The sequence below is a fragment of the Syngnathus acus genome, chromosome 17, assembly GCF_901709675.1.
Source record: "Syngnathus acus chromosome 17, fSynAcu1.2, whole genome shotgun sequence".
NCBI lineage: Eukaryota > Metazoa > Chordata > Actinopteri > Syngnathiformes > Syngnathidae > Syngnathus > Syngnathus acus.
The window spans coordinates 797,839-823,810 of record NC_051102.1 but is presented as its reverse complement, the minus strand read 5'-3'; the positions used below and the strand labels follow the sequence as shown (position 1 = coordinate 823,810).

Sequence of the window (25,972 nt, the reverse complement as noted above, 5' to 3'; positions counted from 1 at the left end):
ATTATTCACACGATAATTAACCCATAGCAATTGAAAACGTTTTTGTGAATTGTGTCAACTGTTAAGTATCAAAACATTGTACAAATTGTATAAAAACACATACTATTGCTTTTCTTCTGATGATTCGAACATTTTATCCATACAAATCACTTTGCCGCGGCATCTTCTAATCCGCTTTTATCGCGACGAGATGCGCGTGATGGAAACCGCGCACGCTGTAATGCGCGTTTCCGCCGCCATCGCTTCACTCTCTCTAGCACTTCAAGCCGTCCCATCAACTGTGTGGAGCTATCCCAAGCAGCACACAAGATGACAATCAACACCTTGGCTAGAGAAGGCTGGCACCGGGAGCAAATGGCATGTTTTCGAAAGGTACGAATGATCTTTTTTTTTTTTTTTTTTTTTAATGTATAATATATTCAGCGTTTGCAGGAAGAGTTCTCTGACCTTCGCGTGAGGTTAAACATTTGTCATCAGCAAAATCAGATGGATGACAAGAAATTGCACTAAAAGAATACACAGAATCCCAAAAATGATGAGATGAGTTAAATCCGTTAAATTGTTAGTTAGAATTTGGAATTCACGTGACTTGTAACGTTGAATTTAAATTGAAGCTACCTACTGAAATATGGAAATAAGTTTAATGAACTCTAAAGTGATACGGTATGGTGATTTTAATCATTAGGTTTTACATATATAATTATAAAAATGTTTTCTTTTATTCTAAAAGTACATATACATTTTCAGAATTTAATGGGTTAATATAAAACCGTACAATAAAATCAGATTTCTACATCATGTAAAACCAACAAGAAAAAAGCCAATTCGCTTGGAGGTAATTGTTTAGTATATTAATCGATAATGATAGCCATTGGGTTTTGCAGCAAAAATATGAAATAAATATGAAATACACCGCACATCGTGTTTACACTCAAATACTACAAAACTATAGAGTGAAATCAATCATTCAAATACAAATAGTTCTTCACATGAGAAAGTTAAGATACAAACTGAGCTTCTGCTCAGATTTGAATCTGATGATTTAAGCCCAATGAGGTCTGAGGAGGTCACCAGATGGCATAAAGTAATGCTTAATGGATGGGAATCACTCGACGTACAGAACGAATTCCCCTTTTTAGTTAGTTGTGGAGAACCTACAGTGATGTGTCCTGCCGGTAATTTTGCCGCAGACATCAACCGTGATTGATAGCAGTAGACGGAAAGCAGTGCATCTTTACTTTACATTTTATAACATCGTCATCAGGACCCTGTCAAGCTGCATAATAAAGACAAACGACATGTATCTCTCTCGACATGTATTCTGGATGGTGTATGCACCTTAACTTCCAGATGGAGAAAGTGATTGTGGCCATGCAGGACCCGGACATGGGCGTGAAGATGAGAAACCAGAGGCTCCTTATAACAGTCATCCCACACGCCATGACAGGTGTGCGTGTGTGCTTAGAAATGCCCGCTGCAGCATGTTTGCCCCAGTGCTCATGCATAATGCAGCCATGAATTTTGGAAAATAGTGCGCTTTGCAAAGAGCAAGTGAGCAAGTTTGTCCTCTTACTCCCTCTGTCTCGTGACTTTGCAGGCCATGACGTCATCGAGTGGCTCATCCACAACTACAACATATGTGAGGAAGGTGAGGAGTATCTATCTATCTATCTATCTATCTATCTATCTATCTATCTATCTATCTATCTATCTATCTATCTATCTATCTATCTATCTATCTATCTATCTATGTATCTATCTATCTATCTATCTATCTATTAGATTGTCTGCATGTTCACTGTTAGGGAGGTCAGTGCCCCCATGGCACCCCTCTACCTCCGCCAGTGGTTGGACAAGCAGGGCTCGGTCCCTATCCCCTACAAAAAGCGGAGGTTCACTCTATTGTCTTGTATATGTCTTGTTGTATTTGTTGCCTAGATATGGTGCTCATACTATCCAGGTGAGTTGGGGAAGTCACATTTGTGTGTCATGGGGTTGCTATTTCCAGAAAGCAGGAATAGATACTCCAGAGGATACAAGTTTGATTAACTCACCTGGCGACCTAACTTAATTAAGATCCTATAGGGAAATGTGCACCCCTGGGAGACTTTATGGTAGATCAACTCAATTAGAGGCTTGAAAAAAAAGTGGTGCATTGGCTCTTTTGTGCGGTGATGCTAAGCTAATGGCCTTGCTGTCCTTTGCTTGCCTTGTTCCGCCTCTACAAACATGGCCGCCACAGAGGCACACCTGTTACCCCGATTTAGTCTGTACTGTAGCAGTCGTGATAAAAAGAAATACCGTATTGGCCCGAATATAAGATGAGGTTTTTTCATTTAAACAAAACTGAAAAAGGGGGGGGGGTCGTCTTATATTCGGAGTCTAGACAAAGGCTTTTTTCAAACTTGAGTCTTGAAAAAGAGTGGGTCGTCTTATAATCAGTAATTAATTGATCATATTAAACTGAGTAGGTCAACAATTCTCAGTCCGATGGGTATTAAAAATTTTTCATAAAAAAAAAAACATGAAAAAGGAATGTGTGCGTTGACATCTCAAAAGAGTTTTTGATAACTCGCGATGACATTTCAGCCACAATTGTTTCTCAACTATCAAATTTACATCTTTCATGACTCAAAAATTTTACAATATTCTAGTGATGATGTAACAAAGAACACTTATCACAAATTATTATCCGGTTTATCCCATCAGCAGGAGCACAATTACCTAAAAAAAAAGAATGTTTGATGACATACATCTTGGAGCTGGGTTCTTTTACGTTGCATGAATGCATGTGTGTACCACACCAAAGAGATTGACTGACCTGTAGGACACTCAAATGCAGGGCAGAGAAAAGCCCTGTCACCTCCTGTTCACTCTCAGAGCTGGGTCATCTTATATTCGGGCCAATACGGTACATTAAATTTACTCTTAAGTTTACTTTCACAAATGGAGGGGTTAGTGTCAAAAATCACACACGGGATTTTGGCACAAAGTGACAGGTGGTTTATGACCCTTCCAGAGGCTTTGCACCTTGGAGGCATGCTCGTGAGGTTCGGCTATATTTACCCTCTCAAGGAGCCCCGATCTCTCGTGCTGCGTCCCGATGAATCACCATACCGCTTCCAGGTATGTTTTATTTTTCATCTCACTTGGCCTCCATCAATATTGATTCATTTGGAAGAGTTAGTCAGGACTGACTTGCAAAAGTTCACTTTTTTTAGACTCCTTATTTCTGGACCAGTACTCGATGGCCTGCCACTGAGCTGGACTATGGTAAGTGAAGACTGAAATTCAAAATAGTTCAAAAAAGGTTGTTTCTGGTCATTTCCATGCTAGTCACAAGCTAATGGATAATTCAGTGGTAACATTAATTTCAATATTGATCATATTAAATTGATCCGATTATCCGACGGTTTATCCCATCAGCAATCTACTTGGCTAAAAAGAACATAAGAAAACAAGGAGAGTTGATGGAATACGAAAAGGTAAGACGTAAAACTCTGTTTGCAGGGTTATATATATAAAGGATCAGCATTTATGATGAAAGTCAGACATTTAGCATTTACCCCTGCCTAGGAGCGCTACAGTCTGTTGCACAAGAGGATTAACCACACCTGGGACTTTGTGGTCATGCAAGCCAGAGAGCAACTCAGGTACACGCACATGACTACTAACATTGTGTTGGGATCATACAGTGCATTGTGTTGCTAACACAATGATGCAAACACCAGAATCTCATATTGTGTTTGTTGTGCAGAGCTTCCAAACAAAGGCGGAAGGCTGACCGTATTGTTCTGGCGTGTCAGGAGCAGGCTTACTGGCTCATTAACAGACCACCAGTAGGTTCACTCTCTGTGTCAATGAATCTTATCCTAGCCTAAATACAGGCTAGAGAAGGTGGAAGAAATATATGTGTGACCTTTCTTGTTTGCCTTCACAAACAGTAAAATGGAAAAAGCCAAACACATTGGTGTCAAATCTTTGAAGCCAAATTCAACTTCAATACATTCAGCCTCCTGCATGAAATATTCAACTCGTCTAGTCAAAGCCTCAGCTGACAGCTGTGGAGAAACACAGAGGAAAATCAAAGTGTGAGCACGGGGGGGGGGGGCGCATTGTATGATGCTATCCAATACATCATGACTCTTCAAATGTCATATTCTGCTCCTTATATGATCCTAATATGATAATTGAAAGAAGATTAAAAAATGGTGTGAGGCAGCATTGAGAGAGGGTTGTGAGGGGAAAGGGTTCCCGTAAGGGGAAGCTGAGGACAAATCTTTGGAGGAGGGACTCCATCTTGCCTCGCCTTTATAAATTAGGAACGAGGGCACGGGCAAAATGAAAAGGGAATTTAGGAATAAAAAGTCTGAGCCAGTGGCGTGGAAATCCCTGAGCGGGTTAAGTGCTCACTCACATGCATTTGGTCCAAACTCACACTCGCACACATGCTCAAAGACAAGAACACACACATACACTCACACACACACACATACACGCACACACACACGCACACACACACACACACACGCACACACACACACACACACACACACACACACAGGCACACACACACACGCACGCACACACACACACACACACACACACACCATTAATGCGCTGATGCTTGTTGTTTTCTCCTTTCAGCCCAGGGTGCATAATGTGCTCGACATGGGTCTGGAAAGGCCAAGTAACTCCAATTTACGAGTCGTATTGGTCAGTGAAGGCATCACAAAACATTATCCTACTTACAGTTTGATATTTGTCAATGCCCATCTTTATCAATGCTGTTTTGTTTTTCCTGCTTTCTTTGCTGCTGGTGTTGTTTCAAAGTAAGTGTCAAATGATTTCCAATCATAATTCAAAACAATACAAAACAATAATTATTTTTCTTCTTGAACAGATATAGAATAGTGATTTCTACAAAAGAGAGGTAAAGATCAATCATTTTTAGCCTTGATTAAGCATATTAAAAAAGGATTATTTTTGCACGTTGGTTTTACAGATTGCAACTTGTAAAAGGGCTCTGGGAAGAAACCGTGTCAAGTCATCCATTTGCCTGGAAAGGTTTGTAGCGCACTAATGGGGGGGGGCACGTGTTCAAGTAAACACATTGTCAAATGGATGCGAAATTTGCTCCATCACACATACACAACTACACATCCACATAAAGAAGGCTTAGTGCTCCCACTAATGGATGCTTCCTGAGGCAAGTTGGAATTAAAGCCCATTAACTCCTATGATCTGAAACACTAATACAATAATACACTCTGAGTGTGTCCCTGTCTTTGTGTATGAGCAGTTTTTTGAAATTCAGCGAGCAGTACCAGAACCACGATCCCATTATGCAGGGTTGTCTTCCCAGCAATCCCTGGATCTCTGATGACATCGCACTTTGGACCATGAATTCAGATATGTGAGAGAATATTATTATATAGAATATTATTATTACAACATATTATCTGGTGCAGTTCACAATCAATATTTATCTAATAGCATGATTAAACAATACAAAATAATTTAAATGAAATACATCATAGTCACCAGAGTTGCCGATTAGTCAGAGTACATTTCGATATTAATTAATGTTCTGTTTCTGCGAGTAGAGTTTCCATCCCCACACGCCTCCGAGTGGAACGTTGGAGCTTCAACTTCATGGCACTTCTTATTGACACCATGGGGAGACGGGAATTTATGACTTACCTGGAGAAAGAATTTAGTGGTGAGAGAATAAGGCTCCATTTGGTGCAACTTGTTTTCAAACTCTCACTGCATCCACTTTCTAATCGCTTGTTGCCTCCATACACGCCCAACATTTGTTTTCTTTCTCTCATCAGCGGAGAATTTGTGTTTCTGGGAGGCCTGTGAAGACATAAGACATGGAGAAAGTTCCAAGATCGTGGAGAAGGTGGAAGAAATATACAAGTAAGAACCACACACTGACACACAAAAAGACACTTTGATGATTCCCTGTCAGTGTCAATTACTCTCCTGAATGTAAAACAGAAACTTCTTGGCACCCGGAGCTGCACGCTGGGTGAACATTGACAGTAAAACCATGACTACGACGTTAGAGGGCATCCAACGCCCTCATCGCTTTGTCATGGATGACGCGCAATTGCACATCTACTTCCTCATGAAGAAGGTCTGGGCTGCGTGATATTATATTCGAATTTTTTTATTTGTGCATCTTTTAATCGTATTATCTTATATGCAACATAACTAAGTAGCAGTGGTCCCAGAATTGAAACCTGAGGGACACCACTGTGAATCTAAAATAATGTCTACTTCGAAGTCTATTCAGTCTAAAAAGTGTGTGTGTGTGTGTGTGTGTGTGTGTGTGTGTGTGTGTGTGTGTGTGTGTGTGTGTGTGTGTGTGTGTGTGTGTGTGTGTGTGTGTGTGTGTGTGTGTGTGTGTGTGTGTGTGTGTGTGTGTGTGTGTGTGTGTGTGCGTGCGTGCGTGCGTGCGTGCGTGCGTGCGTGCGTGCGTGCGTGCGTGCGTGCGTGCGTGCGTGCGTGCGTGCGTGCGTGCGTGCGTGCGTGCGTGCGTGCGTGTATAGGACTCCTATCCCAGATATCTTAAATCTGACCTTTACAAGAACATGCTGGCCAGGGCTATTATTCCACAAGAGACCAAGAAAAGGTGAAAACTCACATGTATCTATCTGTATTGCTGCACTGATTCCCTTAATACCCTTATATGTCCTCTGACCTTCACTTCCATTCTCCACTTTGTCAGCGTGTTCCCCTTTATGAGGCGACAACGACACTCAAGCCCCTCCCCTGCTAAGGCCGCCACTCAGGAAGGGCTCGCCAAAGGGACTGGGCAGGCAGGTACCAGCTCTGCAGCTGTATGATGCCAGGCTAAAACACAAAAACATAACATAACAGGTCCACCATGCTGTCATTCGTGTCTCTGTGGTCAACATCTTTTTTTTTTTCATTTCGAACTGCTGATTCCAATTTCCTCTTACCTTGGGGGGGGGGACAAATGAGCCTGCCATTCACTTTCCATCCTCAGTTGTGGTAGGATTTTTGTCTGCGAGTCCTCCATCTTGTTGCACAGTACAAAAATAGCTAAACAAAAAGGGAATGAGTGCACAGTTGTTGACGTGTGGTGGCTGAAATAATGACTCCCGCAGAGTATTTATAGTGAATCAATCATGTCTCGCAGCAATAAAATGTTTATTTTGTTCTTAATATTAACTGTCAGTTTTCACCTATTTTTAAGCAACATTATACCTTATGTTGCTAATTAGTTTGTATCGTGTATGTTTGTGTAAATCTTTCTTTGCTTGAGCATGTTAACGCCCCAATAAAACATTCAGGAGTTCAATTTTGTGTTTTACTCAATAAACTAAAAGCGATTGAGCCACTGATCATGCCAGCTACTCCTATTATCTTTGCATGCATTTCTAATGAAACTTGCAAAGCCTCTTATTGACAATACTAAAATAAAAGATAATTTAAAAAAAACATGGGACTGGTAGTTCTCTCAGGCTGATTAGCTCTCCCTAGTGACCACCTTCGGTCAAGCTTAAATGCACAAAATCTTTCAAATTACATTAGCTACGCCGCGAATACAGTACGGCCTCGAAAAGACACCTCCTTTGTGATAATTCCACCCAGGTTTCGAGGCTGCCTTCGTTATTGTCTTTTCTATGCATTTTCTTTACAATATTTAAAAAAAAAACATTTAAATTGCTTGTTCATTGTATGTTGGCAAATATAACGTCTCTGTTCCTTACCATTAAATCTGATAGAGTTTTAAGACCCTTCCAGTGTTGATGCCAGCAAAAAAAAAAAAAAAATTGTTATCACCCTGAACTGTGGACATTGAATTGTTCCATCAGTGATATTTAGCACTCAGCTATGTAGGACTTGATGAGTGCATATCAATTTTACTAATGGACTCAAGATACTGCATGCACATACACACATGGGCCGAGTGTGTTTCAACACTTTCTACATTGTTGAGGATTATGATAATCTGCTTCTCTCCTTTTAACCATTTAGTCAGTCACATGAATGAGAGTGTTAAACAATAAGAGAAATACACTTGAATGAATTACTCTCCCGTGGGTTTATTTTTTTTTTTTGAGCGAACAAAACAATCCCCAAAATGCTGTTGACGACAGATTTATTTTTGTTATGTGTGTAAGTCAAATAACTGGGAGGTAGAGGTTCACAGATCTCCTCAGGCCATTCCCATAAAGATGTACAGCGAAAGGCAGGGTGGATTTGAACATTGAGTGTGGTGAATACCCAAAGATATAAAGTGCATGAAACAAAATCTGGAATGACAGAGGTAAGAAATAAAAACAGGGAGGCACATATATACGTTTACATTCAAGGTCTCACTAGAGCATAAGGGCTACGGAACTAACATAATTTAGAAGTGCTTCAGAATGAGTACGGCATAAACACACCTGACAAGGAGTCATTCAACTGGTGTGAACCATAGGCCATCATGGAAGGAATTGAAAAATAATAAACCAGGTCAACATCATCGGTCATTTCCTATACTACTTATCATGTTCAGGGTTGCGCGGAGCCTGATCCATCCGACTCCTTAAAGGAAGACAACATGTATACACATTTGCACACACTATCACTGAGCAGGAATTGACATTTTTAAAATAACAGAATTCATAAATATTTGGAGCTTACAGTGTATCAACTACCAAATAAGAGCTACACAAACAATTGGTATAAAACTGGTCAGGCTACCTGAATACCTCTTTTCGCTTATAGCTGGTTCCATGGATCAGGAGGTACTGAAACGTATGTCATTTTTGGGAGGTCTGCAGAATTGCTCTTTTTGAACTTTTATAAAGACAGTGTTTGAATGTGATTACAAAAAAAGCAGCAGGTAAAGTTGATGCTTGTGGGAGGAAGAAAGGAATTACAGAAGCAGACGCTACATTCTCAAAGTGCGTCTTGTGTGAGTGTTGCAGCAGTTTGACAGAATCAGTGTGTCGGTGTCATGTGACAGTGTGGCACTCATCTTTGCTACACAGTGTGTAACCGCAAATGCGAGGAGTCCAGCTCCACGTCCAATTCCAATCTGAGGACCATCCCATGGTCCAGTTGACGGCAGTTCTTTCACGTGGAGGTAGAAAGAAAACAACGCAGGAGGCCACCAGGATGTGCCAAATGGAATGTGTGTAGAAGTAGTTGTCCTCCGTCTCTGCAAAAACATACAAACTTATCCCGATGACAGCACAGAGTAGTCCGGGCAGAAAGTAGAAGACCCATCTCTGCCAGGACGGAGGGTAACACTGGCCACGCTTCACTCCTCGGTGCACCTGTCGACACAGATTTTCACATGTTATCAAAAACAATTTAAGGGGTCAAAGAATAATTTCAATTCATATCTCAAGGCACAACTCTTATCACTAATCTAGATACCCGAGATTGCCTGTCGTGCTTCCCTTACCCAAACAGCCGCCGTGATGAGAATGGCGGTGAGGATGGGACCCAGCAGGTTCCACAGACCTCTGCGGTCCAGCTGCAGTGACATGGCGATCAGCAGAGTTCCAAAAAGAAACAGAGTCTACGTACACATAAAGAGAGGGCACACCATGTCAAAATCGCCAAGACTGTACGACAGCAGAGGTTGCGTTGTCTTACATATTTGACTGTATTCCTGAAACGAGCCATGCACAAAAATGTGACCCATATGGAACAAACAGAGCCCAGGAAGTCACAGTACTGGAGGGTGTTGTAGCTCATTATGCACAACGCGGCTATACCGGGCTGGTCACAGGCATGGTAGAACTGCAACACACACACAGTTAATAAAATCCTATAATTGCACCAGAACTTTGATCAACTGTCGTACCGTAGAGAAGAACATAGTGAAGAGGTAAACAGATGCCTCCGTGATGTAGAAGCGTTTGACGGCCAACACGATTGCTGGCAGGAAGCTGAGGTTACTGAGCGTGAGCAGCAGAGTGGCTGCCACTTGGCGGGTCAACGACAGAGCTTCTGAGTCGTCGGTGCAGCCCCAACCCCTCCAACCTAAACACACAAACAAATTATGGCGGAACTATTTTGACAGGTCATTTTAGAAATATTACTAACGTAGCATTTTTTTCCTTAAAACTGAACGCAATGAATGGTCATTGAAATCACGTACCAGTCTTACACACACAGGCCGCATACAAGTAGTTGGAAGACCTGAAGAGTCGACATTCCCCAAACATGCCACAGTCCTCCACGCAGCCAGTGACAAAAACCTCCGGGTTCACGGACACAACAGACACATTGCCACAGTCACTGTTGCAGACACACAAACCAGATGTTAATTTTAAAAAAGTATTGTGAAAGATCTTGGACATATGTCTGACTGAACTGTTGTAACAGTGGACATTTGTGAAAGGTCTTCTCATGCTCCACGTTGGAGGATTAAGCACAGTTTTGGAAAACAAAAACTTAAGCGAGACCAGCAATAAGGAAGGAATGAAATTTTCAAATCACGTTATTTGCCCATTTAAAAAATACACAAGTGCTGATTACCTGTCGCACATGAGTTGAAGAGTGAGGTACCATGTTGCTAACAGAGGAAAAGGCAGCCGGATGACAGATTTGGGAAAACCGGTGCTCACATTCATTCCGTATCCTTCAGAAACACAAATTAGAGTATGACTGTAAATAAAAACAGAATGGCAAGAATGCTAGAACGTGGGTGGTACCTGTGCGGCATCGTAGCGAGTTGTTGAGTTGAAGGACTGGTGATTCGGGAGTGAAGCAGGCCACCACGGTGCTGCCGTTCCCCAGTGTTACATTCGTCTTTACAAACAAAGCAAAGTAAGACTCCACTCATAGACAAACAGTATCCTGCAATCTATTAGCACTCACAGTGTTGAGTGTGAGCTGCAGGTTGAGTGTCCCGCCGGTGGCATGCGCAGGCAGAGGGTATGTAAGCAGTGTGGGCTGCGTCGCTCTGACGCTGACGTTGGGTCCAACCACCGGAGAGAATCGGAGTGAGAAAATATCCGTCTCTTCATAGTGCACCGGAATGTTCCATACACACGCAGAAGGCAACAGAAGGAGCGATCCCATCTGACTGCTGAAGAGAACACTCTCTAAAGCCGCGGAGCTGTTGCTCGCCGATGAGGAGTTGCTGTTGATATCGAGACCTGGAAGACCGGCTGCAAGACCTACGCTTTCTGGCTTGCACTCCACTGAAACACAGCAAGAAAAAAAAATCCTTACCTAAATAATCGTGATTGATTTTTCTAATCATGAAGCTCATGAAGTCAAATGTGAGTTTACAATTCTAAATCACTATCAAATGATTAAACTGTACTTTACCACATGGCATTTGGTGTTTGTTTACATTACCTGGGTAGCTTGATTGAATGTCGAAAGTCACTGTTTGGTTGTCTTGAATACTCTCCACGACAACACGTAACCAGGTGTCCCAAGGTGGGTTATTGAGAAACACAGAACACCTACGCCCAGCGCATTTCACTCTTGCTGCGTCATATAGTAGAGAGTTTGAGCCGATGCTGAGGGCCAGAGTGCAATTTACAGCTTCCTCTGCTGAGGAACAATTGTCCACAATCATGGAAACAGATGAAGAGAACTGTGGGACATACAACCTAAACCACACAAACATACAACAAATTGATAGAAATCTTGAGATAAAAGGCAACGTCATCACACGGTGACTTCCTACTTTAGGCGTGTGGGTTTATCCGGGCCGGCCGTCTGTCTGAGCTTACTTCCCGTCTGTATAATGGGTGTGTCAACTGCCCTCCTGATGGACAGCTGAGGCTCTAAAAAGTAGGAACACGATGGCAAGCCCTGAAAAACAAAAAGAAAGTGGGTATCCATGCAATATATACCAGCTTGCTTTACTTTAGGACTGAGAGAAGACAGATAAGTGTGGTGAATTGACATAACGCTGACCAGCCAGTCAATCAACTTAGTACTTCTGGATTAAAAAAAATAAAAAAACTCTTGCCTAGCTCAATGTGTTTAACAAAACACTCCAAATAGCCATCAGTATGATGAAATGTTGCACAATACAAAAACGTTATTACTAAAATACCAATGTGGCTAAAGACAAAGTAGTAAGTTGCACAATATAAAAACGTTATTACTAAAGTATCAATGTGGCTAAAGACAAAGTAGTATGTGCAGACCTTCTGTTCAATGCGCCCATCATCTTCAGGCAAGTGGCTGACAATAAACCAGTCCCCGGGTGTAGGATCAGAGAGGTTAAAGCTTGCTGAGCTAAGCGAAGTCACTGGGACAATGAAGGAGCGAGAGGCGTTCCACAGTGTCACGTCTGGAAACTCAGTGCCAATAGGGTTTATTACTGGAGGTGCACCCTGCCGAATATAGCTACAAAAAAGTGAGAAGTGTAAATGCAGCAGGTAGTGTGAGAAGCGGGAAAGAAGAATACAGAATATATATTTACATGGTGACATTCTTCTCTCTGCAGTGAAAGCCGTGGCCCTTGGTTACTGTTAGGAACCAGCAGGCTATGGCGGTGTCCTCTGGTATGTGAAACCTTTGCAACCTTACGCTGCCATACGAGCCATACATGGACAACTTCTGAGCTGGTTTGGACGAAAGCTCTGATACGAATGTCACCTCATCTGCGACATGTGGAAAAACAACAATTTATATAATATATTGTAGGTAATGCATGGTTACATTTTGTAACAGTGGGGTAATTCGTGTATTCGTAAACATACCCATAACATTACTGTACAATTGCAATGATCATGCGATTGAACTTTTTAAAAACTGGGAAAATGCTAATAGAAATAGACATTCAATACCCCAAACCTTGAATTGTGATGATTTTCAACGTGAACTCATGCAGCGTTCTTGTATGATAGTTGTGCACTTGTCCTATGCAGCTTAGCCAAGCGGCTAACGCGTCAACGTTGCCCCTGATTTATTTATTTCGTACTTACCATTTCCAAATGTCGCCTTTGTAAGGACGAAGAAGAGGATGAAATAAAATGCCATGTTTCCCGTCTGATACATTACATCGTCGATTGGGAAACGCTCTTTCCTGCGCTCCACTTCCTGGTTCAGAATGTCAATACGTGACGTCATACGGTGTGGAAAAACTATTATAATTACGTCACACGTTAATACCTGCATCATCTCTTGCACAAATGAAAATCTTAATGAAAAAAAGTAATCTGAGAGTTTGGGGCATTAAAGAAATAAGACAAATATCTTTGATAGTCGTATATTTGACATTAAGAAAGTAACCTCAAGATGAAAACAGCCCCTGCATATAGTAGGTAGTCCATTCAGATTATACTGTATAGCAAAAAACAAAAGCATATTGAAATGCGAGGATAGGCAGCCTACTCAATTTTTCTACAAATTTAAATTTCATAATAGAATAAATCAAATATTGTAATTTGCAATATTTGCGAAGATCATAAAACTTGTAAAAAAATATATATAAAAACTTACTGCAATAAAACCTGAATGCATTTACTATTTAAATTTACTTACTGCAATACATGTTGCACTTTTCATTAGGAAAAATAGTGTCTCACGTTATGGACATGTATTTTGTGTTGCGCTAATTGCAGATCACAAAAACATCACGTCATCTTGTGACTCTATCCAGCACCATTGAGCATCATACCCAAACAAAACTGCAGCCATCTTTTCATCCTCTTCTCTTATGCTGTTGTGGCTTTGTTGCTTTGTCTCTTGCGACCTTTCATTCACTTCTTTATTAGGGCCAGCGCCCACTTTTAGTTCCTGCGGAGAGTGAGCTTCTGAGTCCTGGGGTTCTGACTCTTGGAAGTCGTTCTCAACGAAACAGTTTGTGGATGGGCTGAACTCTTGGCTTGACATTTCAACACAGCTATTTTGATGTGACTGGTCACTGTCATTGTGCGGTGAATGACCTGATGATTCTTGACTAAAGGTATCGGGCAAATTCTCAGGGTATGTCAAATGTATTTTCTCCATTGTTTCCCCCCTAACACTGCACCTGCATGGAGTTAGTGAGCGTGCACCCTCCTCAACTGTCACCAAGCTGCTTAGACTTCCTGTCAGGCTGCTGTCACGATCGGCCAAGGTACTCCACTCCATCATGAGCCAGCGCATGGACTCGATGCCCTCGTGCACAGCAACCAGCTGGCGTAGAATCCTCACATCCGCAGAGCGCATCCACTTCTGAATAGACAGTAAAGACGAGTAGAATTACTGTACTGAGTTTGTGCACTTAAATTTATTGACTCTTTTGGAAGTGTATTGTTCCAAAATGTTCCAGCACCATGAAAAGGTATTTGTTGTTATTCAATTAGGCATATGAACATGAAGAAAATCCTCCTTACCATCTCTTGCTTAAGGTTGCTCAATTTGTTGGCAAAAGAATCACTGAGTATGCAGTTTTGATGCTCTATCTCCACATCTTGTGAGTCGGCAGCATTCCTCATCCAAAGTATAAGACTTTCTGGTGTTTTCCGGCCAACTTTATTTTCCAGCTCCTTCAAATCTGGAAAGTCTGTCATGTTGCACTGCTATTTACTTCTAGCTACTGCATTAATAAAAGACGGATTCGCGTATAGTACCAGTGTGATAGTTAACTCCTGAGCAACATCCTACACGCGCACACATACGAAACAGCACAATGAAAAGACTGGGAAAGAAAAACTAGTGACATCACCACCAAGCATTGACGCCGCAGAGGTTGCTGGTTTGTTCTTTGTGTGCTAGCCAAACAATGGTGGGAGTTTCATTCCACAGGTCACATTCAGAAGCTTCATGACTCCATTCCACTAATCTATGGAGAAGATCATGTGACCACAAACCGGCTCCAACTGTCAACAGTATGACATACAGTAAGGACACATCGTAGTTATGTGGAGCATGTTGAATACACAGAGTGAAGTGTATTTTAGTGTATTTGAATGTTAGCACAGGGATAGGCAAAGTATGGCTTACAGTCCAGCCCGTTCTGTTCTTTAATCTGATTTACTGAGCAGTTAGATAATGAGAGTTGGTGCATTTAAGAAAAATAGTATAATAAATGTTTTTTTTTTTTTAAAGATTAGTGAAAGTATATGATCATAAATTATTGTTTTGTGGGGGCTGAATAAAAAAAATTAAAACATTACATAAAATACAAAATCATAAATAAAAATAAACTGTAACTAAGTGTAAAATGGAGATCAATAGGACATTTTGTTAAGCCTCAAGAAATATTGTGATTGAGTACGCCAGCAGAGGGAGACATATGTCTTCATAATACATTAATATTCCATTCACGCGCTGTCTGCAACAAAATTACAGGACACAGCAGAGTCTCTGTGAAAGAAGACATCTGCGGAGCTTTCCACTTGATGACCTTTGGTCGTAACTTACAACTCTGACGTGATTGCCATCTAAAAAAAGCGATCTGCCAACCAGTGGAGGGAAAACAAAAGACCTGTAGGGGGCAGCAGTGAATAAACATTTGCTATATGTATCCACGAGTGTTAGATGGATTCTCTCGGGTTGAACGACCAGTCCTGATTTTTCACCGCTGGGATTCGATCCGTGAGGTCCAACAGATATCAGGTTGCACCGTTGTGGCAGTCCAACTCTGAGCAACCCTGAAAACTGAATGTCATTTTGCAGGAGAACTACATCTTTTTGGATCACCACAGCTGATTGCTATAAAGAGCTTCCACAAGATAATCAGAAAGCAAATTTGTTATACCCGACAGCATGCTGTAATTTCCTTGGAATGGAGAAGCGAGAGGGGGAGGTAGACACATAAATTAACTGGGAGGAAGGCAATGACTGTGAGGTCACATGAGAAAGTGGGTAACCATAAAAAATGCGGCACACAGAGAGGATTATGGCTTTAATGAGTCAGTGTCCCTAACTTCCAGTTTGAGGAAAATCATAAACCTGAGCAAACATTTCAAATGGGTTAAAAAATGTGCAGGTTGTCAAAAGGCCTTCATTATGAGCATATAATATTTAACTCTGTCTGTCTGTGCTGTTACAAGTTATTTAGGGGTAATCATAAAGAAGGTTGGCGCTTATTTGGGCAGCTGTTCCACCCTACTCCAGGTGGCAAAACCCCTGACGTGTGCAAATTGTGAAGAGAAGCATACACGAGTAAGGCACAAAAAGGCATGGTGATAATTACCAGTAAGTAAAAATCGATTCATTGCTTTAACAAAGTCAACTGATAATAAATTCTAAACAAAATAATTGTAAATTCTTAACATTGATTTACAGCCGATAAAGAGTGGGCTCAATATTTGGCAACCTTTAATTTGATTGATTCTAGATTTAACATGATGTGTTAATTTTTTATTTTTTATTTTGTTGGAATGCTTTAATCCTATGAGTGTGGGGAAAAACTGCCTTTGGCAATGAGGCCAGTGGGCCAGTAAATCCTCTAGCTTGACACGGTCTGCAGAAGTCCACCAGGAAAGGGAGAAAAATCTTGCCATCTTTACTGCATAATTACGTGCACCCCCTCATCCAAAAAAAAAAAAAAATTCCCAATCTCATCCAAATCCCCAAAGAAGAATACACTTCCACATATGCCCAGATGTCAAACATTGACACATTGGCTTCACTGGCAGAATGTTTGAGAGCAGTACAGAAAAGTAATCAGCAATTGGAGAGAACAAGAAAAGATTCCTCACGAGTAAAGGAATGATGTCGCTCTGTGCATCTGTTTCCATTTAGGACCCTAAAGAGAGAAACTAATGGCTCTCACATGGATACAGCAAAGTCCATAAACATTCACTATCATGTTTATGTGACATAAAGCGACCAACGAGGAGCAAGAACTCAGTTAGTTGTTGTACTAGGTTCATCTTGTTTTTTCTTTTTCAATTACTTCACTGGTTCTTCTATATCAAACAATTTTGAACTCAGTGTCTGAAAAGTAAAGTCCTCAAATATCGTTCAATGACAACAAACATTAGAATCCATCAAAGTGTGTTGGGCAGCGTTCAACAGCATCTAATCCAAATCTTCCTGCTGCATGAATCTTTGTTGCTCCAACGGATGACAGCATTTGCGCAGCGCTTGATCGAACGCTTGATAGGAAAAGCCCAAAGGAGCGTGAGCCAGAGGTCACAGGGGGGCACCAGGGTTTAAGCCCATTAACATTCCAGAATAAATAACCTCGGGGAGCATTATTGTTGAGACGTTTAGCAGGAGTTTTCTTCCAGTGCTCGGGAGAATGACCAGTCATAGCTGTGGCAACTCCATGAACAAATAAAAAAACATGTTGTCATTCTGATTGCTTTCTATTTATGGGAGTTATGGCACAAAATTTTACATTTACAGATTTTGGAGTATGTGGATAGGATTTGCACATCATTTATTTAGAGTTCAGTGAACGGAAGTGTTCATTTATTGTTTTGTTGAAAAATACCATCAATCAAACTTTCACTTTTCACGTTTGAGCAAACGACACATGAAACTTTTTTTGTGACTCAGGGCCTCGTGATTATAATGCGAGTCAATTGTCAGTGTTGCTCTTATTGCAAAATAGTTTGAAACCTCCTCATTGTTTTGCAGTGCTTTTCTTCCACGCACACATGTGAAACGTGTCCAACAGCTGACTAATTCATCCACATGGAATGCAACACAATAGCCCCCCCTTCTTCAGTTTAAGACTTTGCCAAATATTTGAGGTTCTCTCCCCCTCGCTTCCTCTGAGTGTCATGTCATTTAAGATAGAGATGCTGAGAAGACACAAACCAAACTGGAGCTTGGAGCACATCTTGGAGTTATCTAGATAAGAGCAGAGCCTATCAACCCCCCCCAACTCCACCCCTTAGTGACGCACACATGCCATGATGGTGGAAGTCAACCGTGACGGAGGAGACGTATTCATGATAAGGTGAAATATTGCTTCGCTTGATTAGGTGATTTTTCTCCTCAGAGCTGGTGAAAGCTCCCTTGTAAGTAATCTTTCAGCGACCTATATTCATCGTTGGAAAGGTCACAGTAAGCGCCTGTCGAGTGACACGAGAAAGAAGGTGAACAACAATCAAAAAGCGTCTGGCGGTGGTCCAAAGGCAACATGGGGTCCAGCGAGACGGGATGGGGACGGGTGAGATTAGACGTAAATCACTCTTTTTACTTTTCTGCCTTTTCTTCTATTTTTCTGCAGTTTGTCATATTTCTCTCTCAGCCCTTTCTTTGGTTACTAGACAAAAACGCACCGATTCCTTTGGAGGGCGGCTTTCTCAACAACATCACCACATACACACTCAATGGCCACAGCATCAGTGAACCCCCGTTTATCAAGAAAATTATATTCAAAGAACACACTATAATACACAGTGATAAATAAAAAATTATAATATCACTAGGAGAACTAATCACTGGCGGAGGTGTTTTTTTTTTTCCTGAGTGGCCACTGACATCTCGGGAGCAAATTCACCAACCCAAAAAAGTCACGGGCAAATTGAATAATCTGTCTAGTCTGGCACCTTAGGGTTCCAATTATATTTCAAGGGAGGGCAGTGCCCTAGACCACCCCTCCTAGCTCCTTCACTGGAAAAAATAGCACATGTTGTCAACTACTGCACAATTTTGGCTCACTAATAACTTGTAGTTGTCTCAGGGGTTTTTTCTACAATATCCAACTTAAGGTCATGCTGTTATAGTGCCTACAACATCAGTGACAGCAAAGTGCTAAACAGCCCCCCTCACTCCAACCTTATCCAAAAATATGTGCCACAGGAAGATAACGAGGCAGACTGACAAGATGTCGCCACGCCGCAGTCAGCGAGCGACCCGCCGTGCCAGGTGAGCATATGGAGAATATCAGAGCTCCATGTTTGATGAAGTCAATGTTTGTGTTCAGTCAGCAGTATATTCTTCTTGGCCCTCTTCCCATGGGGCTCCTTTAAGCACATGTGGAGGTAATTTGTTCAAAATTCCTTAGCGGAGAAAGAGAGAGAGAGACGGAGAGAGAAATAAAAAGGGGAAAACTTTGTGGGTTGGAAGTCATGTGGATGCGATGGGGGGCTACATTTTTGGGAGGGTGATAGGGGTTTTTGGGTCTGCAGTTTTCCTTTTAACAGTAACATGAGAGTAGATTTGGGGCCATACGGGCGGTTGACTGTAACAGTTACATTGACTATTAAAGAAAAATGTAAACATCCAAAAATGCATTACTAAGGTCACCAAGTTTTTCAGCTCAGAAACATAAGATACTAATTTGAATAAAATTGACTGTGCAATTAACTGATGATGATGATGTTAATTCCTGCAATTGAGTGTTGACCAATCTAGGGTGTATTCTGCCTTTTGCCCAGTCACCTGGAATAGGCTCCAGCTCTGCAACCCTGATAAGCTCTTTGAACTTCCACTATGCTGAAGAAGTACTTTTAAATCAGGGGCGTCAAACAAATTTTTGTCGCGGGCCGCATCGTAGTCATAGTTTTCTTCAGAGGGCCATTATGACTATCAATGGCTTTTATTATTTACAGTGTAGGCTACACAACAAATTGATCAATAATTAGTTTTGAAATCAGGGACTCGTAAAAAGTGTTTAAAAAGATGAATGGTAATAAAAATTGCCAGCAATATGTCAATTTTTTTTCAAAGTAAAGACAATTTTTAATTTTAGTACTGACACAGGTTGATGCACAATATGCCTTTGCGGGCCACATAAAATGATGTGTGCCCAGGACGCTGCTCACACGTTTGCCTGTTTTGTGATGTTTTAACGATTCACAACCACAGTCCATTGGGCACCGTTGAACTTGACTGCCCTTACACCTGTTTATGGACCCGTGGAGGCTATTTTGTGTGTTTTTGGGGTGTTCTTATGGTATTGAGGGGGGCTGGTTGGTGGGACCATTTACAATATTTAGGCCTCTCACCAGTTGGCCCGCTGTTACTTTTTCCTTTATTCTTGTCTTGTTGCTTTGCTTTAATGGTTTTTAACTTTCGCACTTATTGGCTTTCTTTGTGGCGCCGTAGTGTGTGGCAGCCTTTTATAGGAGCCTATTGAGTTGCGCTCATGTCATCTGTGTCTTTTATAGACCCACTCTGTGATATGAATGCTGCTGGGAACCTGAATTCCCCCCCCGGGGATCAATAAAGTATCAATCAATCAACCAATCAATCAATCAATCAATCAATCAATCAATCAATCAATCAATCAATCAATCAGTATCTGGCCCCCGGGCCTTGGGTTTGACATTTTAAATGATGAGTAGAAATGCAAAATTATGTCCAAGAAAAATTTCCCTCTGTGGACAAAGATGTATCTTGTATAAATTTGCTTCACTGTGTAGTGTTTTTCTACCTTCAGCATATTGTAAGCGCTTTTACTCTTAATCACCCAGTCAAACAACATGATTAATGGATTGTATAGTCGTGATGGGCAGCCTGGTGGTGTTGTGGTTAGCATGTCTGCCTCACAGTCAGCACTTGGTTTTTGTTTGGACAAATTTGAGTGGAAGGAATCTTTTCCATGTGCTCACATAGGTATTCCGACTTTCTGTTTGATGTTATTGTATAATGTATTGCAGCAGATTGTGTGGCATCATGTAATACAATGACCATGTGGTGTAAATATTAATAATAAAATATTAAATAAAATAAATAAAATAGTAAATATTAATAAATATAGTAAATATTAATAAATATAGTAAATATTAATAAATATAGTAAATATTAATAATATAAATAAAGCAAAAAATAACAAAAAGAAAAACAGGCAAATTTAAATGTCTGCAGAAAAAAAACATCCAACAATGTGTTGAAGGTTTTCGGAGTCATTAATGTGAGCGGTTGTTACATGACAAGCACAAAGAGTTCTTCCTTTTTTTGTGCATTCCCAAGTCAATAAGTAAGGATCTGAAAAAAAAGTTTGTCTTGACACATTCTGAGCTCAGGAAAAACAAAAAAAGCTTGTGGAATTTGGGAGGGATGTTATTCTGGGAGCATGCTGAGGGTAAACATGTAACACAATATCATGTGTGCAAGAGCTGACTAAATTAAGAAAAAGCCCTGTGAAAATTAGATTCTAATATTTATGTGGCCTAGATTTGAGCATGTCTCACATTTCTTCACTGGGTAATCAGATTTGAGGCCCTGACTTCTCTGGAAGTCTCTCACCCTCAGAGGTCTAAAGATGAACTGATGTAAAAACAACACTGTAGAGCTTAAAAAAAAAAAAAACTTTGCATACAAAGGGCCGTCAACATTCTCACGATGTTTGCAATGGTGCAATTAAGAACAGGAAGCTGACAAGAACCATAAACCATCAACAAACCATCAATAGCAATCCAAACTCTAAACACTGTGAGCCCAAATTTGCTTTGAGCAAGCTTGAGATGGAAGAGAGATGGCCTCCCACATCATGTTTACATTCCACTGACACAAAGGAGGATGAGGAGGAAAGATAGAGAAGAAGATGGAGATAAATGAATGCTTTTGGGGTGATGAAGCGACCACATTGTAACTTTTATGGATGCATTTTTGTATATTTACCAGTCAAGAAAATTGTTCTTATCTAATGAGAGCTGATACACAAATTTGTTCAGAACCGAAATACACGACCCAGTTTTAATCAGAACATATCCACAGTTAATGTGTTTATGAATGTACCTAAGTTGTCACTCAAATGAATTGAAATTATTGAAAACTATTATAAAATTGATTGAAATTGTAGAAGATAAAATTTTTGCTTGTTTTTTTTTTGCAATTCCTTTTACTTGTTTGCTTGCTTTCTGTTTGCCGTTTTTGATTTGTAGTTGTTTTAATCGGTTTTAATATAATTTTTGGCAATCCTTTATTCTTGTTTGCTTTTTTTTGTTTGTTATATGCGTTTTAGGGCCAGTGTACTAAACAGGCCCAGATTTTTCTCTAACGTCTGAGTAAATTGAGATAAAATCAAAATTTCAGTACAGTACATGCACATTTCTGTACATCGTGTGTCATGAGATTTCCATTTTCCTATTCTTGTCACGTCTCGTCCCCAGTTGTTTGGTTATGTGCATATTGTCATAGTTTCCGTCCGTGTGCCTGTGTGCTCGCCCCTCCCCTCCTGTGTGCCCATGATCAGTGTGATCATTCCCACCTGCCTCTTGTTACCTGTCGTGTATTTAAGTCCTGTCGGATCATTGTCGTCACGTTTGTTGTCGTAATGTCCTGTTGTCGTCATGTCCTGTTGTTTTCTTGTCTCGGTTAGTCAGTTCAGTTATTGTTTTGTCAAGTCACGTCAGTTTGCCGGTTCTGTTAATTCGTTCCCTTCAATAAACCCTGGTCCGAGCTGCACTTGGTCGCCCTGCTCCATCCGATCCGTGACAGAATGATCCGACCACTTCAGCGACCAGCGCCTGGACCAACCTCCTCCATCAGCTCCCGCTGCAACGCCCGATTCACGTCCGTCGGCCGAGCATGTTCCAGCGCCATGGGCTTCGCGGCCGCCATCGGACTTCACTCCAGCGACGCCGGACCCACGGCCGCCATCGGAGTGCTTCCCGGCGCCATCAGACTCCTGGCCGCCATCGGGCTCCACCCCAGCGTCGCAGGACCCGCGGGCGTCACCAGATTTCAAGCCAGCTGCGCCGGACCCGCGATCGTCCTTGGCCCCACTCCCACTGCTGCGGCGGGTGGTGGCTCTTGCTGCTGCCACAGCTCCGCCTTCCGAATGCCACTGATCGCGGTCCGGACTTCCAAACGCCGCCGATTGCGGCGCTGACTTTTCGTATGCTGCCGATTGTGGTTCATGTCCCCCCGAGTTGCCGCCGATTGCGGTTCATGTCCCCCCGAGTTGCCGCCGATTGCGGTTCATGTCTCCCCGAGTTGCCGCCGATCGCGGTTCATGTCCCCAAGTTGCCGCCGATTGCGGTTTATGTCCTCAAGTTGCCGCCGATAGCGGTTCATGTCCCCAACTTGCCGCCGATTGCGTTTCATGTCCCCTGAGTTGCCGCCGATTGCGTTTCATGTCCCCAGAGTTGCCGCCGAGCGCGGTTAGGACTTTGCCATGGCCAGTGAAGTCATTTGGCCTGGTGCGCTTCCCCCCCCCCACTCGCCACGTGGGGGTTTCGGTTTTTTGGGACGTCGGGATCCGTCCCTTGTGGGGGGGGGGTACTGTCAGGTCTCGTCCCCCATTGTTTGGTTATGTGTGATCCAAGCTGCACTTGGTCGCTCTGCTCCATCCGATCCGTGACAATTCTAAAATGTTTGCCTTAGCTCAGTTCAGGTTGGCAAACACTGCCTCATTAGATACTACAAACAGCCCTCAGTGCAATATAGTGCTGCACTCAAGTTGCAAATCCTGCAGCATGATGGATTAAAAAGAACCTCGAGAAAGTGGCAGAGCTTGGCGCGGCTTAAGAGTAAAGCTCTCAATGGGAGCCAGCCATCATCGTAGTACTCTGTGAAGGAGCAAAATAAGCCCAGTGGAGCTGTAATGAGGTCACTTATCAGTAAAGGCATCGGGTGGGTGTGTCCCACTTCCACTCAGCATCCATCTTACCCACCCACTCATCCATCCGTCAGGGAGAAAACAAATGGCCTCATGCCGTCGGCCAATAATGTCACGTGATATAAACCCTGTGACTGGCTTCAAATTGACTCCAAGAGCAGATAACCCAAACCTTCAGAAAAAAGTTATTTTATCAATCCAAAGTGAGTTCCAGACACAATTTGATCATTTTCAACATGTCGAAAGTAAGCCCTCAGTTCTGGAAAAACAATAAAGTGCAATGAGTTTGTTTGGTGACAAATTCAAAAAGTTTAGTCATCTAAATACTTGTGGTGCTCACAACGCATTTTTGTGTGTATGCGTGAGTGTAAAAAAGTTCATGAGAGGGCTGTGTAAATCACACTGGATAATTAATAGCTTTTAAACTAGTGGGAACACAACAACAGTTTTCCCCTCCAACCACATGAAAAAGCATCCTGTTAAGTTCAAGAAAGCCTTTTTGCATTGCCAAAGGAAAATCGGGCTCAGCTGAATATATGCAAAAGCGGAAGATTGCACGCATCATCAACTGGTTAAACTACTCGGCGCATGCAGTCGCGTTTACTGTTACTTGCGTCTGGAGAGTATCTTTAAGGAAATCTTGCTACAGTGATGGCTAAATGGTCAGAGGTGGTTCACAAACATGTCAGGCTGTGGCCATTCATAGAGAATACAACACGCATGCGCGCACACTGTTTGTAGTCTTGCCTTTACCGTAGTCCTCTTTATTTTCCTTCAGTTTAGGCACCTTTTCTTCAATTTTGGCCCGATGCTATCACAGCAGCTCCATCATATGTTTGAGCTACTAACTTTTCACAACAGCTGTATTTCTCCAACACTCCCAAGACATACGTAGGTAGCTACAGCAGGGGCTCGTCTATCATCACTCACGTCATTAAATACTGCAAAATAACAGATCTGTGCTTTGTGACATCAGTTGTGTCTACCTCTACAGCAAAACAAATTGGGAAGCATTAGTCACCCGTTGGCTCACGTACGCCGCCCTTCAGTGCGGCAGAGTACTATCTGCCTCAGCCAGTGCCTTTTTACTGTGGGTGTTATGTCCAATCTGCAAAACGAAGCGTTTCACCTTTGTATTTGAACAAGAAATATGCAATTTCTGCGATTTTAATTATGTTCGAAATTAGTCATGTATAAATATTACTAAATATTAATATTCATTTCATCATGAAAAAAAGAAAACCCAATGATAACATGAAATTTTCATGTTATCATTGTTTTTTTTTTACATGTTGATGACAGGTGAGGCAGAGCACCCCTGCCGTTGAAGGCTGCCTTCCTGCAATCCGGGAAGGATTCTTCTTTCGTCTTTCTTTGTCATCTCAACTTATTTGTCTTCTCACACACTGAACAAAGCAAATGTCACAGCATATCTTTGTGGACATGCTGTCAAAATTCAAGCTTTAATTTCAGAGGATGTGACAGCAGAATGTGTCCACTCAAGCGCACAGTGCATGCTTACATGCTAATGCGCTCCAATACAGGTCATCTCTCACCTCAAATAGGTTAAACCACAACACACAAAACACATTTTGGAGCTTATTAAACTAAGTAACACTAACCTACTTCTAAGTAACGTGAAGAATGAGCTTGCCAGGTTTTTCGAACCGACACGTCGTGCGGGGACATAAGACCTAGTTAGAACCTTAAGGGATCTCCTGCGTGTGAACCACGTTAGTATGTACACTATTCTCCAAAGTAAATGTGCACAGCCACCCCGCCATAGCTATGCAAAGTCTATATTATTCCAGAGTGCCATTGGGGAGAGGGGTTATAGTCTGGAATGTGCACTATTTCCCCACAGGAAGCTGAGCATGGAAGTTGACCATTGACCCACGCCCAGATCTCTCCATCACACGCAAAGTTGGTGCACTACTGAATTACTGCATGAAAATCAAACATTCTGTGTTTCCACTTATGAAATCTCGTGTTAAAAATAATGAAAACGGCTCGATTTTTGCGTATTTTATTCAAGACACTTTTACATCGTGTAGTGTCATACAACAATTGAACGTTGGCAATACAAAAATACTGTGAGGCACTTTAAACAAAAATACTGTGCGGCACTTTAAACACAAATGTACTGAAGTTTTTTTAAGCCCTCTTTATTAACAATGACGCTCACCTCTTCAAGCAGCATGTCAAACATTTACACAGGTGTAGACACAAAGTCCTAGTGATGATTTTCCACAACAGGCACACTTACAAACACTTTTGATACAATGTAACATACTGAACATAAAATTCTGACGCACTATAGCTCTTCAAGACAATCACAAATAGAACTGGTAAAATGAAGCTTTCAATCAGTGGTTCAAAGTTGTCAAAAAAAAGTCTTATTTTCTATTACAACAACAAAAAATTGCATGAAAACCTGTTTAAATGTGTAAAAAGCCAATTTAACAATCCAATAGGAAGCAGAAACTCAGTTATTTGTTTAGTGAAGTTGTGCTTTGGTACCTGTTCTAAACAGTACCCCGTCTGTCAATGAGTACATAA

At 41.6% G+C, this 25,972-nt stretch overlaps 2 protein-coding genes and 2 long non-coding RNA genes across 4 annotated transcripts; 1 reads left to right on the top strand and 3 right to left on the bottom strand.

Annotated features, from left to right (window-relative positions):
* Positions 1-30: 30 nt before the first annotated feature.
* LOC119137023 lies at positions 31-1,355 on the bottom strand. The gene is made up of 2 exons (XR_005100839.1): positions 448-1,355; positions 31-338 (listed from the first exon to the last, which is right to left on the bottom strand). It is a non-coding gene; the product is annotated as an uncharacterized LOC119137023 (long non-coding RNA).
* On the top strand, positions 262-6,878 carry rgs11 (regulator of G protein signaling 11). The gene is made up of 17 exons (XM_037275970.1): positions 262-372; positions 1,351-1,447; positions 1,598-1,648; positions 3,020-3,126; positions 3,222-3,273; positions 3,427-3,485; positions 3,577-3,653; positions 3,758-3,839; positions 4,648-4,716; positions 4,910-4,933; positions 5,006-5,067; positions 5,303-5,416; positions 5,607-5,722; positions 5,838-5,925; positions 6,007-6,145; positions 6,561-6,643; positions 6,740-6,878. Exons 1-17 carry the CDS (start codon positions 310-312, stop codon positions 6,855-6,857), a joined length of 1,401 nt encoding a protein of 466 aa, XP_037131865.1. The 5' UTR covers positions 262-309; the 3' UTR covers positions 6,858-6,878.
* Positions 6,879-8,123: 1,245 nt separating this feature from the next.
* Positions 8,124-13,121, bottom strand: pgap6 (post-glycosylphosphatidylinositol attachment to proteins 6). The gene is made up of 13 exons (XM_037275968.1): positions 12,939-13,121; positions 12,434-12,614; positions 12,156-12,357; positions 11,687-11,814; positions 11,350-11,609; positions 10,864-11,189; positions 10,698-10,794; positions 10,522-10,624; positions 10,142-10,281; positions 9,845-10,023; positions 9,634-9,780; positions 9,440-9,556; positions 8,124-9,308 (listed from the first exon to the last, which is right to left on the bottom strand). The coding sequence occupies exons 1-13, from the start codon at positions 13,081-13,083 to the stop codon at positions 8,985-8,987; spliced, it is 2,349 nt and encodes a 782-aa protein (XP_037131863.1). The 5' UTR covers positions 13,084-13,121; the 3' UTR covers positions 8,124-8,984.
* Positions 13,122-13,210: 89 nt separating this feature from the next.
* LOC119137454 lies at positions 13,211-16,490 on the bottom strand. The gene is made up of 2 exons (XR_005100919.1): positions 14,334-16,490; positions 13,211-14,172 (listed from the first exon to the last, which is right to left on the bottom strand). It is a non-coding gene; the product is annotated as an uncharacterized LOC119137454 (long non-coding RNA).
* Positions 16,491-25,972: the final 9,482 nt, after the last annotated feature.

Excerpts from the sequence above, each read along its gene's own strand:
- pgap6 (XM_037275968.1), bottom strand. The coding sequence starts at position 13,083 with ATGACGTCACGTATTGACATTCTGAACCAGGAAGTGGAGCGCAGGAAA. Across the intron at positions 11,815-12,155 it reads ATGGGCGCATTGAACAGAAG|GGCTTGCCATCGTGTTCCTA; the intron begins GTCTGCACATAC and ends TTTGTTTTTCAG. Across the intron at positions 10,625-10,697 it reads CTCGCTACGATGCCGCACAG|GATACGGAATGAATGTGAGC; the intron begins GTACCACCCACG and ends GTGTTTCTGAAG.
- rgs11 (XM_037275970.1), top strand. The coding sequence starts at position 310 with ATGACAATCAACACCTTGGCTAGAGAAGGCTGGCACCGGGAGCAAATG. Across the intron at positions 5,417-5,606 it reads TGGACCATGAATTCAGATAT|AGTTTCCATCCCCACACGCC; the intron begins GTGAGAGAATAT and ends TTCTGCGAGTAG. Across the intron at positions 5,723-5,837 it reads CCTGGAGAAAGAATTTAGTG|CGGAGAATTTGTGTTTCTGG; the intron begins GTGAGAGAATAA and ends TTCTCTCATCAG.